The sequence below is a fragment of the Schistocerca cancellata genome, chromosome 8 (assembly GCF_023864275.1).
Source record: "Schistocerca cancellata isolate TAMUIC-IGC-003103 chromosome 8, iqSchCanc2.1, whole genome shotgun sequence".
In the NCBI taxonomy this organism is placed as follows: Eukaryota; Metazoa; Arthropoda; class Insecta; order Orthoptera; family Acrididae; genus Schistocerca; species Schistocerca cancellata.
Genome location: NC_064633.1, coordinates 39,811,753 through 39,825,240, shown reverse-complemented (window position 1 = coordinate 39,825,240; position 13,488 = coordinate 39,811,753). Strand labels below are relative to the sequence as shown.

Genomic DNA, 13,488 nt, shown 5'->3' with positions numbered 1-13,488 from the left:
GGTGTTTCAAGCGTCAACTTCGCGTCTTAATATCTCGGGATGTAATAGGAATATTGCGATGCAATCAACGCCATTGTGTATGTGCTTTGTCATGCTATGGACTGCTGAAGAAAAAATATAGGAGGTCCATTTAAAAAAACAAAGTTTGTGTTAAAAAACACATATGCTTTCGTTTTAGAATGTTTCCAAATATGTACATTCATGGGCCCCAGCCCTACATTGATACCGGTGAAAGTCGTTTTCCAATAGCTGTTATTGTTCCAGAGATATTTTGGGTGGACAAGATAGCTGGGACACCCTGTATATTAAGTGAATTGGAAACCTCTAAAAGGGTGAAGTACACTCCTGGAAATGGAAAAAAGAACACACTGACACCGGTGTGTCAGACCCACCATGCTTGCTCCGGACACTGCGAGAGGGCTGTACAAGCAATGATCACACGCACGGCACAGCGGACACACCAGGAACCGCGGTGTTGGCCGTCGAATGGCGCTAGCTGCGCAGCATTTGTGCACCGCCGCCGTCAGTGTCAGCCAGTTTGCCGTGACATACGGAGCTCCATCGCAGTCTTTAACACTGGTAGCATGCCGCGACAGCGTGGACGTGAAGCGTATGTGCAGTTGACGGACTTTGAGCGAGGGCGTATAGTGGGCATGCGGGAGGCCGGGTGGACGTACCGCCGAATTGCTCAACACGTGGGGCGTGAGGTCTCCACAGTACATCGATGTTGTCGCCAGTGGTCGGCGGAAGGTGCACGTGCCCGTCGACCTGGGACCGGACCGCAGCGACGCACGGATGCACGCCAAGACCGTAGGATCCTACGCAGTGCCGTAGGGGACCGCACCGCCACTTCCCAGCAAATTAGGGACACTGTTGCTCCTGGGGTATCGGCGAGGACCATTCGCAACCGTCTCCATGAAGCTGGGCTACGGTCCCGCACACCGTTAGGCCGTCTTCCGCTCACGCCCCAACATCGTGCAGCCCGCCTCCAGTGGTGTCGCGACAGGCGTGAATGGAGGGACGAATGGAGACGTGTCGTCTTCAGCGATGAGAGTCGCTTCTGCCTCGGTGCCAATGATGGTCATATGCGTGTTTGGCGCCGTGCAGGTGAGCGCCACAGTCAGGACTGCATACGACCGAGGCACACAGGGCCGACACCCGGCATCATGGTGTGGGGAGCGATCTCCTACACTGGCCGTACACCACTGGTGATCGTCGAGGGGACACTGAATAGTGCACGGTACATCCAAACCGTCATCGAACCCATCGTTCTACCATTCCTAGACCGGCAAGGGAACTTGCTGTTCCAACAGGACAATGCACGTCCGCATGTATCCCGTGCCACCCAACGTGCTCTAGAAGGTGTAAGTCAACTACCCTGGCCAGCAAGAGCTCCGGATCTGTCCCCCATTGAGCATGTTTGGGACTGGATGAAGCGTCGTCTCACGCGGTCTGCACGTCCAGCACGAACGCTGGTCCAACTGAGGCGCCAGGTGGAAATGGCGTGGCAAGCCGTTCCACAAGACTACATCCAGCATCTCTACGATCGTCTCCATGGGAGAATAGCAGCCTGCATTGCTGCGAAAGGTGGATATACACTGTACTAGTGCCGACATTGTGCATGCTCTGTTGCCTGTGTCTATGTGCCTGTGGTTCTGTCAGTGTGATCATGTGATGTATCTGACCCCAGGAATGTGTCAATAAAGTTTCCCCTTCCTGGGACAATGAATTCACGGTGTTCTTATTTCAATTTCCAGGAGTGTATTTTTCTTGCCGGCAGTGTAAATTGTAAAAACAAAAAATCGCTGCGTACGCTGTGCACAGCCGCCAGTTCGACGCCCAGCTGTTGAATCCACACGCCTGCAAGCGCTGCACGGTGTTGATTATTGTTTGGTGTGTTGCAGGCTGGGCGCATGGCAGGCTGTGAGCCGCCGCCACCGCCGCCGCCGTCGCAGAAATGGCCGCCCCCCGAGGTGAGTAGACAGTAGTGCTGATAAAAATGTTACACCATAGGCATCCCTCTTTTCACTGACTGTGCATTCGCGCTGACATCGCCCGAGTACTCGTAGAGTGGACACAAAATTACTTGGCCTGTACCTCAGCAGAGGGGACGCCTAGAGTGTGGGGGCTCCGTCGTAACGGTCACAGCGCAGTGAGGCGAGGGGCAGCGTATCCACAGACTCATGTCTTGCATACCGTACACATTCCAGCTAGCAAGTTTGCAAACAATCATATTAACAGGTTAGTACAGTATCTCACAACAGTACTAGGAAAGAAAGAGTTGCGTAAGAAAGGATCAACCATAGGAAACCAAGTCCAACCCCACACTGCCAATAAAAGTTCTCATAAAACAAAAAAAGAAGTAAAAACTGTAGCGTAGCAGGTAACGTCAATTGCTATGATACTGTCAGTGTAAAATGTTGGAAGACGCTGAGTGCTTTTATCCTCAAATACTTTATGAGTAGAGTCCGAGCATATGCTCGCAGTCAGTTAAGCTGCCTCAAGAAATAGGCACAGTCTCTAACTATAATAACTTGTCTTATTTCCTTAAACTTTTAACATAAGAGTACATCTCTGAATCAGGAGATCATGACAGCATTTTAGATTTTTAAATTCGGTCAGTAATTAAGCGAAATACTGACAATCAAATTTTTGTAGCCCAGGAAGTCGCTAGATAGGCAACCTGCAACTGGTACCAGGTCTCGCAATACCTATTCAGTAATATATTGGACTGATGCATAAGTTCTTACCGTTTTTCCTTAAGTTTAAGAAACACAACAGATACGCGTAACAGAGACTTTAGTCATCAGTAATACAAGGTCGGGGTTGGGTTGTTTGGGGGAAGAGACCAAACACTAAGGTCATCATCGGTCTGATTGGATTAAGGAAGCCGGCCGGAGTGGCCGTGCGGTTCTAGGCGCTGCAGTCTGGAACCGCGAGACCACTACGGTCGTAGGTTCGAATCCTGCCTCGGGCATGGATGTGTGTGATGTCCTTAGGTTAGTTAGGTTTAACTAGTTCTACGTTCTAGGGGACTAATGACCTCAGAAGTTGAGTCCCATAGTGCTCAGAGCCATTTGGACCATTTTGGATTAGGGAAGGACGGGGAAGGAAATCGGCCGTTCCGTTTCAAAGGAACCATTCCGGCATTTTCCTGAAGCGATTTAGGGAAATCACCGAAAACCTAAATCAGGATGGCCGGACGCGAGACTGAACCGTCGTCCTCCTGAATGCGAGTCCAGTGTGCTAACCACTGCGCCACTTCGCTCGGTTATACAGGGTGGTGGAAATAAAAGTGGCCCTGAGAAGAAAGTTGCAGGGTACACAGAAACACAGCAGAGGAAAGGGAATGCACTACTAACCTGACTATCGCAGATGCTGAAAGTCATTCATGTCTTGGCACTTTTGGACGCCGGACAGCAAGTTGCGAGAGGCGGATCGAAATTGGACTGCTGGAATTGCTGCAGTCTCATCTGAAATATTCTGCTGCAGTTCTTGAAGGCTACGAGGGTTGTTGCGATACATTTTAGACTTGAGGGTTTTCCCCACGCAAAGTAATCGCCGACTGACAGATCAGGTGACCTTGGTGGCCAGCTAGGGCCGCCACCAGACTGACCTCTGCCAACAACTGTCAGGCCTGAAGATTGGTAAATGTACTCCAAGGTTTGGCCAGCTGCAATGGCAGCTGTCCCGTCCTGTTGGAATTAACTGTACGTCTTTTTCTCCTAAGTTAATGCCCACACAAATGGTTTCAAAATGTTGGCAATGTAATACGCCGAAGTCAGCGCCTGATGAAAGAAGATGGGACCAATAATGGGGCGTGCAGACACTGTACGCCAAACCCTAACCTCCTGATCAAGCACTGCCGGTTCAGATGGCTCTGAGCACTATGGGACTTAACTTCTGAGGTCATCAGTCCCCTAGAACTTACAACTACTTAAACCTAACTAACCTAAGGACATCACACACATCCATGCCCGAGGCAGGGTTCGAACCTGCGACCGTAACTGTCGCGCGGATCCAGACTGTAGCGTCTAGAACCGCTCGGCCATACCGGCCGGCCATGCACTGGCGTTTCGTGGAAGTTATGCGTATTCTCCGCTGCCCAGAACCTGTGATTCTGTGCGTTGCAATAACCTCTCAGGTGAAATTAAGCTTCATCACACATAAAGGACGGATCCATGTCAAAGCCAGTCATTGTTATCTCAGTGAACAGCCACTCACAAAACTGGAGGCGCTGAGGAGAATCTGCTGGTTCTAATGCATGAACAACAGACACTCGGTAAGGATGCATGTGGAGGTCCAGGTGGAGTATTCGTCCGCATGATCGACGTGATGTGCAGGTCTCTTGCGACTGAACCATTTTCTGATGAACTGCAGCGACATTTTCTAATGTGGGAACAGGTCTCGGAATGTGTTTTACTTGTTCGAAACAGATCCTATCTGACCCCATTTTCGGACTAAATGTTGCATGGACATTTTTTCTGGCTCTTTGACACCATTAAACTTCTCAGCAAACCATACCGTTTCCACGGCTTCCACAACAAACACCCGCTGCTCCATTGTGGGTACCATCGTTCCCTTTGCACTGCTCCACTCACAGACACGGATCGCACATCGCTCTGAACCAGTGTGGTTCAAATTCAAATGACTCTGAGCACTATGGGACTTAACTTCTGAGGTAATCAGTCCCCTAGAACAGAACTACTTAAATCTAACTAACCTAAGGACATCACACACATCCTTGCCCGAGGTAGGATTCGAACCTGCAACCGTAGCGGCCGCGCGGTTCCAGACTGTAGGGCCTAGAACCGCTCGGCCGGCTGAACCGGTGTGGATCACGGGGGGGCATATATCGTGGTGTGCGTGTCACAGGGAACGGTTATATGCATAATTCAGGTCCAATCGTGTCCATTCGTCCAGGCCACTTTTATTTACGTCACCCTGTATATTCCCCTTCACTGTTTACAGCAGTCTGCCAACAATGGGTTAACTTTTCATTCCGAGGCTGCAGAAATCACGTGTTTTTGACGTGAAGAAGTCGTCGAGCCAGAGCGCATTTTCAACTGGAAAGGAAGTTCCTTGACGATTGTTCTATAGAGAGCGGAAAAGGTGAAAATCTGAGAGCGCAAGATCAGGAGAATAAGGTGGGTGCGAAACCACTTACCAACCCAATTATTTTGCAGTAGCAGAATGCGGACGGGCGCTATCATGGAATAGAATCACTTCACGCAGTCTTCCTGGTCGTTGTCCTTGGACTCCGTCTGCAAAAAGCCTCAGTTGTTGACAGCAAATGTCAGCAGTGAGGGCTGCACCACGGGGAAGCAATTCGTAGTACAGCCACAGAGTAACATATCTTTGTCTGTGGTACAGCTCAGCTTCGCCGTTCCACCGGATGCATAACATTACCTTCTGTGGATGCGGCGTGTCTTTGTTCGGGGAGCTGCTGCTGTATTTTGGGCTCTACCACTCCTTTCTTTTCTTTATTGTAGCATAAAGACACCATTTCTCGTTAGCACTAACGATACAGGATTGTAGGTGTTGTTCACGAGGCCATTGGTGACGAGCAAGCAGAGATGCACATATAGTCACCCACTGATTTTTGTGATTTGGCTTAGGTCATGCGGTACCCACACACTTTATTTTAAAGCTTCTCCATCGCATGCAAATGTCGCTTGATGGTGAAATGATCACAGTTCGTCACATTTGCCATTTCTCGAGTACACTGACGTGGAATCGCCGTGCATCAATACGTTTAGACGATCTTCATCAAACTCGGGAGTTCTTCCGGAACGCGAAAAATCACTAATGTCAAAACGATCCTCCTCAAAACGAGCAAACCATTTTCTTGCCGTGCTCTGCCCAGTGGCGTTATCCCCATACACGTCGCAAAGTTTCTGGCCGCGTCCACTGATCTCAAACAGAAGAATAATATTCCGATTTCGCCACTAGCCATTTCATATTCTAGCGTCCACAGCTCCACTTACTGTCTCCAGATGGCAAAATGGCAATATGTAAACTCAAATAGCAACAGTGAACTACAAATAGGAAATGACCATCGCTAAACAAACCCATAGCGGCTGGAATACCAACATACAAAACAAAAACGCTACGAACTTACGCACCAGCCTAACAGATAGTGCAGACACATTGTGTAAGAACACAACAAATAGCAATTTAACCGGTCTGCAGCAGGTAACCACAACGAAAGATCTGCAGTAGAACCCTGTGTCAGTTGTCGTGTAGGTAGTTGGAAGACAGATACTGAAAGACGACAGGGAGTACAGAGTGTCTGAGCTGCACTAGCAGTCCAGTATTTGGGTCCAGTTCTGAGTCACCAGACTAACCCCTCCAGTTGCAACGCCAAATCTTGATGAACAATGCCACTCGAGCCCCAGTTCCTGGTGATAATTGGTCTGTTCACCTGCGCCATTCAGGGGGTTAGAGGCAGCAGCAGAAATGGGGCTATAGCTGCCAAATTATGCCACTGCCATTCCTCTTCTTTTTTGTTTTTTAATGGAAGTACACTACTGGCCATTAAAATTGCAACACCAAGAAGAATGCAGATGATAAACGGGTATTCAATGGACAAATATATTAAACTAGAACTGACATGTGATTACATTTTCACGCAGTTTGGGTGCATAGATCCTGAGAAATCAGTACCCAGAACAACCACCTCTGGCCATAATAACGGCCTTGATACGCCTGGGCATTGAGTCAAACAGAGCTTGGATGGCCTGTACAGGTACAGCTGCCTATGCAGCTTCAACACGGTACAACAGTTCATCAAGAGTAGTGACTGGCGTATTGTGACTAGCCAGTTGCTCGGGCACCATTGACCAGACGTTTTCAATTGATGAGAGATCTGGAGAATGTGCTGGCCAGGGCAGAAGTCGAACATTTTCTGTATCCAGAAAGGCCCGTACAGGACGTGCAACATGCGGTCGTGCATTATCCTGCTGAAATGTAGCGTTTCGCAGGGATCGAATGAAGGGTAGATCCACGGGCTGTAAGACATCTGGAATGTAACGTCCACTGTTCAAAGTGCCGTCAATGCGAACAAGAGGTGACCGAGACGTGTAACCAATGGTACTGTGGTGTCACCGCCAGACACCACACTTGCCGTTAGTATACGTCGGACCCGCGTGTCGCCACTATCAGTGATTGCAGATCGAGCGCCGCCACACTGCAGGTCTAGAGAGACTTCCTAGCACTCGCCCCAGTTGTACAACCGACTTTGCTAGCGATGGTTCACTGCCTACTTACGTTCTCATTTGCCGAGACGATAGTTTAGCATAGCCTTCAGCTACGTCATTTGCTACGACCAAGCAAGGCGCCATTATCAGTTACTATTGATATTGTAAATCATGTACCGTCAAGACCGACGTTCTTCATTAATGGATTAAAGTTAAGTTTTCCACCAGCTACGTCCGTTTTTCTACATTCTAATTTCCTTGTCCTGTTCCAGACCTCACGCCAGCCTGCGTGAGCTAAAACGCGTGTCTTTCGGCCTCCTCTAGTAACACGGTGTTGGCCTCCTGCCAACCACAACAGGTACCCCATACCATCACGCCGGGTGATACGCCAGTATGGCGATGACGAATACACGCTTCCAATGTGCGTTCACCACGATATCGCCAAACACGGATGCGACCATCATGATGCTGTAAACAGAACCTGGCTTCATCCGAAAAAATGACGTTTTGCCATTCGTGCACCCAGGTTCGCCGTTGAGTACACCATCGCAGGTGCTCCTGTCTGTGATGTAGCGTCAAGGGCAACAGCAGCCATGGTCTCCGAGCTGATAGTCCATGCTGCTGCAAACGTCGTCGAACTGTTCGTGCAGATGGTTGTTGTCTTGCAAACGTCCCCATCTGTTGACTCAGGGATCGAGACGTGGCTGCACGATCCGTTACAGCCATGCGGATAAGATGCCTGTCATCTCGACTGCTAGTGATACGAGGCCGTTGGGATCCAGCACGGCGTTCTGTATTACCCTCCTGAACCCACCGATTCCATATTCTGCTAACAGTCATTGGATCTCGACCAACGCGAGCAGCAATGTCGCTATAAGATGAACCGCAATCGCAATAGGCTACAATCCGACCTTTATGAAAGTCGGAAACATGATGGTACGCATTTCTCCTCCTTACACAAGGCATCACAACACCGTTTCACCAAGCAACGCCGGTGAACTGCTTTTTTTGTATGAGAAATCGTTTGGAAACGTTCCTCATGTCAGCACGTTGTAGGTGTCGCCACCGGCGCCAACCTTGTGTGAATGCTCTGAAAAGCTAATCATTTGCATATCACAGCATCTTCTTCCTGTCGGTTAAATTTCGCGTCTGTAGCATGTCATCTTCGTGGTGTAGCAATTTTAATGGCCAGTAGTGTTTTTTTTTTATGGCACTGGAAAGAGACTTCGATGAGGAATTCAACTACATAGCATTTGTGGACGTTGATCAAATGGTAACAAAGTAACAGCGACGCGAACAACTGCCCTGGCGTCGGAAAGGGAGAGTCCAAAATCCTGTGCTTTACTGTACCAAATTTAAGCAAAGCCGTATCTCAGGTACGGTCCGTGTTTCTGCATCTACGCCTGAAGTCGGTCAGCCGGGAATCTCCTGTTGTACCGATCAGACAACTTGTTAGTGAAACTATGCAGACTTCCAAATAGTATACGCCATCGTATAACGTAGATATAGTTTTCTTTTATGGACAATGTCGCCAGTCATTCAGAGCAGAGGTGCGGTTGAATGCTGAAAGATATGTTGGTGTTAACAAGCGCTTACGAGCTATCTCTGAAAATATTGTAAAAAAAATTTCATGAAACTGAAAAAGAGAAGAACAAATAGCAATCTATAAGACAGTTGCAACTAACATTTTAGCAGCTGTAACACACAACACATTTGTCACTATGGGACAGGTTGGAAATGTGTATGAGATCTGCCGAATGAGTATTCCACGAATACTACATACCGACGTATTTCATCCTTTCCGTATTTTACTCATCAACAACTTCATGGCGACGACTTTCAAAATTTGTTAGAGTTTTCTGAATGGTGTCTACGAAAATCTGCAGCGTGAAGCATCGTTTCTGTACAGGACTTTGTACACAGATGTTCCATCGTGTACACACAATGATCAAATCAGCGTCCTCCATAGTCACTACTGCTCAGCTGAAAACACACGTTGGCTACGACAGGTTGGTGAAAAATGACTTCGGTGTGTCAACTTGTGCTGCATGTTTTGCAGAATCACATCGTTCGCCCCTGTTTTACGGTTGTTGTGGTCTTTTTCTTCATAATACTTTATCAACGACAATATGGAAGCACCAATAAGTAGCATGGTGACTAGTATACACCTACTGTGTAAAAAAAGGAATATTTCTGTAAAAATGTGATAAATTTAATGTGAAGATAATAGCGAAACACCAGCTACTTGTAAGCACTATTATATCTGAGAAGACATGTCGCTTAGCCGCTTCCAGATGTTTCATTTGTGTCTATTTAGTTATCATCACATTATTTGTTTTCATTTAAACAGAGATCTCCAACACTGACTACGGAAACATCTACATGAATGTAAACGACCTGAAGATGGGCAGAAGCCCGGAACCGGTCGTGACTTAAATAAAATCACCGTCTATTGTGACTGGTAGCGGTTATTATTCTAAACTGCTAATTAAGTTGCATGTTTTCTTGTAATTTGCTCGTGAAGCCAGTATATCTGACTGGAGTTGGAAAATCGTTTAGTATACAATAAAGAATGTTCTACGATCCACAATAATTCAAAGTAGAGTATGAAACTTGCTATGCAATTTACTTTGCCTCGTAAATTAAACTTAAATGACAAAATTAACACAACTGCCACAAAAAAAATTCCGGAGCCGTTTTAACGAGTTAGTGATCTCTTATGTAGAAAATTAATTGGAATAGGACGTTATACTCCGGGAGCCAGCTGCCATTATTGGTTCATTGTTTAAAGAAAACGAGACTTCTCGCTAAAGTTCATTTCGTGTTTCTAAAAAAAAGAAAGTGACCGTCAGCTTGGATATTAGCAGCGGGTGTAAGCCGTGACAGAACGCGTGATAATAATGATGACAAAAAATGCAATTTAAAGAGAGCTGAGAATTTGTTGATATGTTTGCTAAGTACAGGCGTAAACATGCGAAAAGTATGCTGAGTACAGTGATACTAAGAAGGTTGAAATTTGGCTAAATGATAGTTCTAACTTCAACAGTTTGATGAAAAAAACAGTCCGCTGAGTTTTTCGCGGTATAAAAAAATGCTTAGGTGACGACTGAAACGCAATTGCGCATCGCTATGCGTGCGGGCAGCCGTCTGGGAAACCTGCATCCGCCCTGGACAGCACCGTTGAGACAATTGAAGAATATCTTTGTCGACTTCACGGATTTAAAAAAGATTGCAGCATTAACGAGCAAGAGTTGCTTTTTTTCTAAAAAACGTACAAGATCTTGCAAAACGACAACATGTGTCGTCTGCCAACATTCACGGGTCAACTCTGCCGCCTCGCAAAATCGAAGGGCAGCAACATTTCTTTAGAACGACGCTAATATTTGGGCCCTTGCGCATCGTGCTGTTCCAACCAAATTGCACACGACTGATTACGTCTGGAAAGAAGAAGACAACAAACTTTTATTTAGATCGTTCAACAGTGAACAGCTACCCTCTCCCCTTGGGGATACTACTATCGTGAAAGATAAAATAAAATAATACAGATTGGATACCTTCTTCTCTCTACTAATATTTCCTTCTTTAAGTGTAATTTTTTCATTATTTTCTTTAATTTAAAAACAAAATTTAAGAACATTTAAAAATGTTGCATTACAACGTAAACGCCCTTTATAAATAACAGTCTAACCTATTTAAAAATTATGTTTTCGAATTATTATACATTAAAAGAATAAAAACGTTTATTTTTTATGTACTAATACATTACTATTGTCTTCGGTGACAGATGGTAAGGAACAGATGATCTAAGTAGGTTGCAGCGATCACGAAAGCGATCAGCCGTTTGCAGGCGATGATGCGGAATATTAAATTATGTCTTTCTTTCCTCGTATGTATTTGCAAATAAATTGTTTTTTAATAAATGTATTAAATCTCATTACGTAGTTGCACATAATCAGTACTATAATTTAGCCCGAGAGAGAAACAGCTGATTCTGTGATATGGATGCAACACATCCGCCCACGCAGACGTTCTTGTCTTATTAATTAAAATTAATAGACATCGGAAATCAAGACAGCCGAAACTTTGTAACAAAAAATAGTTAGCTATAATAGTTACACGAAAAAGATTGTCCGCTGAATTTTTCGCAGTGGAAAAGTGCTTTCCTAAATCCCTTCCCTTTGAAAGGGCACAACCGTTCCCCATCCTCCCCTAATCCGATCTTGTGCACCGTCTCTGATGACCTCGTTGTCAACAGGACGTTAAACACTAATCTGAGCCTCCTCCTGTTGCACCTCTGGAAAAGTGCTCGGCTGATACAGTGAAAAATAACACGCGCCCGCGTGCATGGCGATGCGCCGTATCCTTCAGTCATCAGCTGAGCGATTTTCAACCGCGAAAAACTAGCCGAACCAATCTTTTCATTAAACTATTATAGTTAACTATCGCTCAACCAAATTTCAGCTTTCTTTTACGCAGTGCATATTTTTCGCATGTTTACCCGTGAAGCCGACGTGTAATACCACACAACAAAGTCAGCTGACTACTTTTTTCCGTTGTTGTTCAACATAATATCTGAACCGTTATTTATTTTCAAAGAATATAATTAAGATTTTATTTTATTTACTGGCGATTCATCAAGAACATTAACACATTTAATCACACTATGTAAGCATGGAAGTAGTTGCCAGGGGGTAACTGATGAAATCATAACCCAAACTCCTTTTAATAAATGGGAATTTTATTCACTTTAATAGTGCCAAAAGCATTTTTTAAAAGAAACAGATTTAAAATTATAATCAGAAAGCACCCTCTAAGTATCAAAGTTACAATTTATTCAGAGGCAGAAAGAAACAAGTTTTGACTGTATGAGCTTACGGGCAGAGAACCTTGCCGCTCCCTTTGGGTACGGCCGTAGTTACGACCGCTCACAACAGCCTCTGAAAGACTACACTCGTGCAAATCTGCAACACACCAGATAACTTTAAACTAAGAGTTTTAACAATTTACACAAGCACACAACTATGCATCCCCCATAGGAGGGATGGAAATGGTACAAAACACCAACAATTAAAATATTAACCTTGCCACCGAAGGTGCAATTGATTTTAACTTCTAAGAAAATTCTTTCGGTGAAAGGGTGGCATCTTTATACACTAAAATGATCATTTAAATGAAAGCCCATGAAATGCAATCTTGTATAAAATTCTACAAGGTTGGCCAAACAATAGTTAAGATGCTCTACAGTACACAGATACCGCCTCTCAAGTTCATAGGCAATAATATCAAAGTTTCCAGAGATCAAAACATATTTCAGGTATTGGGCCGTTACATTCCAAGCAATAAATTCGTTAACACACCAAATCCGACAAACATGACAGAGGCAGCTCCTAACGTACGGTAGATTGATAGGAAGATTACCGAACAACCCGAACCGCAGGTTACTCTAATCCACCCCTACTCCACAAGGGAAAAACGGACCACCAAATTTATAAACAACCACCTTCCCGCGGGGTGAGCAAACGGAGAAGAATGGTTGGAGGACCCCAAAGCAAAACGGCTGGGTGACCTCACCAAGAAAACAAGTAGAATTTAACAAGAGTAAATCAAACAACATATCACCAATCACTTAACTTCTAATAAACTGCGATTTCTCGAGAAGACTTGGCGCAGCACCCCCAAAACGATCTCCCGAACCGTCCGCTGCCAGCCGCTTCAACGGACGCAGGAAGGCGCGCCGATCTCCCGTCTCACGGCGTCGCAGCTCGCAACCGCCAGACCGATATCGTGGGTCGACTCCTGTTGCTCTCGTGTCGACCACGAAGTCACTACCCCTCGCTATACGCCGCGGCCCACTGGACTCACGTGGGGACTTCACATGCGCCGACGCTCAAGACGGACAAGTCATCTTGTGTCTCAGTGTGGACCGACCAACCGATCGATCCAAACGCCAATGAGCATTGCCTGAGCAAACTCGAGCAGACTGGCGGCCTAACGCGCAGACTCAGATGCAGGAACTAAGCCCCGATCGGGCGACCAACTCGCTGAGTTCTCCTACTGGCGGAGTGGAAAGACTCTCATTTTGCCGGCTTTAGAGGTTGATCCGAACGACAGACATACTAGCACTCCGGACGACAGACAAACTGCCTAACAAATGCGGACGAGAAACAGATTAGCAAGCTGGGGACGAGAGACTGCCCCAGACTGACGCCACTGGCGAGCTCATAGCGCCCCTTAAATGCACGTGAACAGGCAACCTTTCCCCTTTCCCACCAGAGGGAGACACCAAAGC

At 46.2% G+C, this 13,488-nt stretch overlaps 1 protein-coding gene across 2 annotated transcripts in view; it reads left to right on the top strand.

Moving 5' to 3' along the window:
- Positions 1-1,904: 1,904 nt before the first annotated feature.
- The window catches only part of LOC126094491 (phospholipid-transporting ATPase ID), a 530,930-nt gene continuing 519,346 nt past the window's right edge, over positions 1,905-13,488 (top strand). For both annotated transcript variants that reach the window (XM_049908899.1, XM_049908898.1), the window contains exon 1: positions 1,905-1,973. In XM_049908899.1, the coding sequence (XP_049764856.1) occupies positions 1,958-1,973 (16 nt within the window). In that variant the 5' untranslated portion in view covers positions 1,905-1,957. The remainder of the gene's footprint in view (positions 1,974-13,488) is intronic.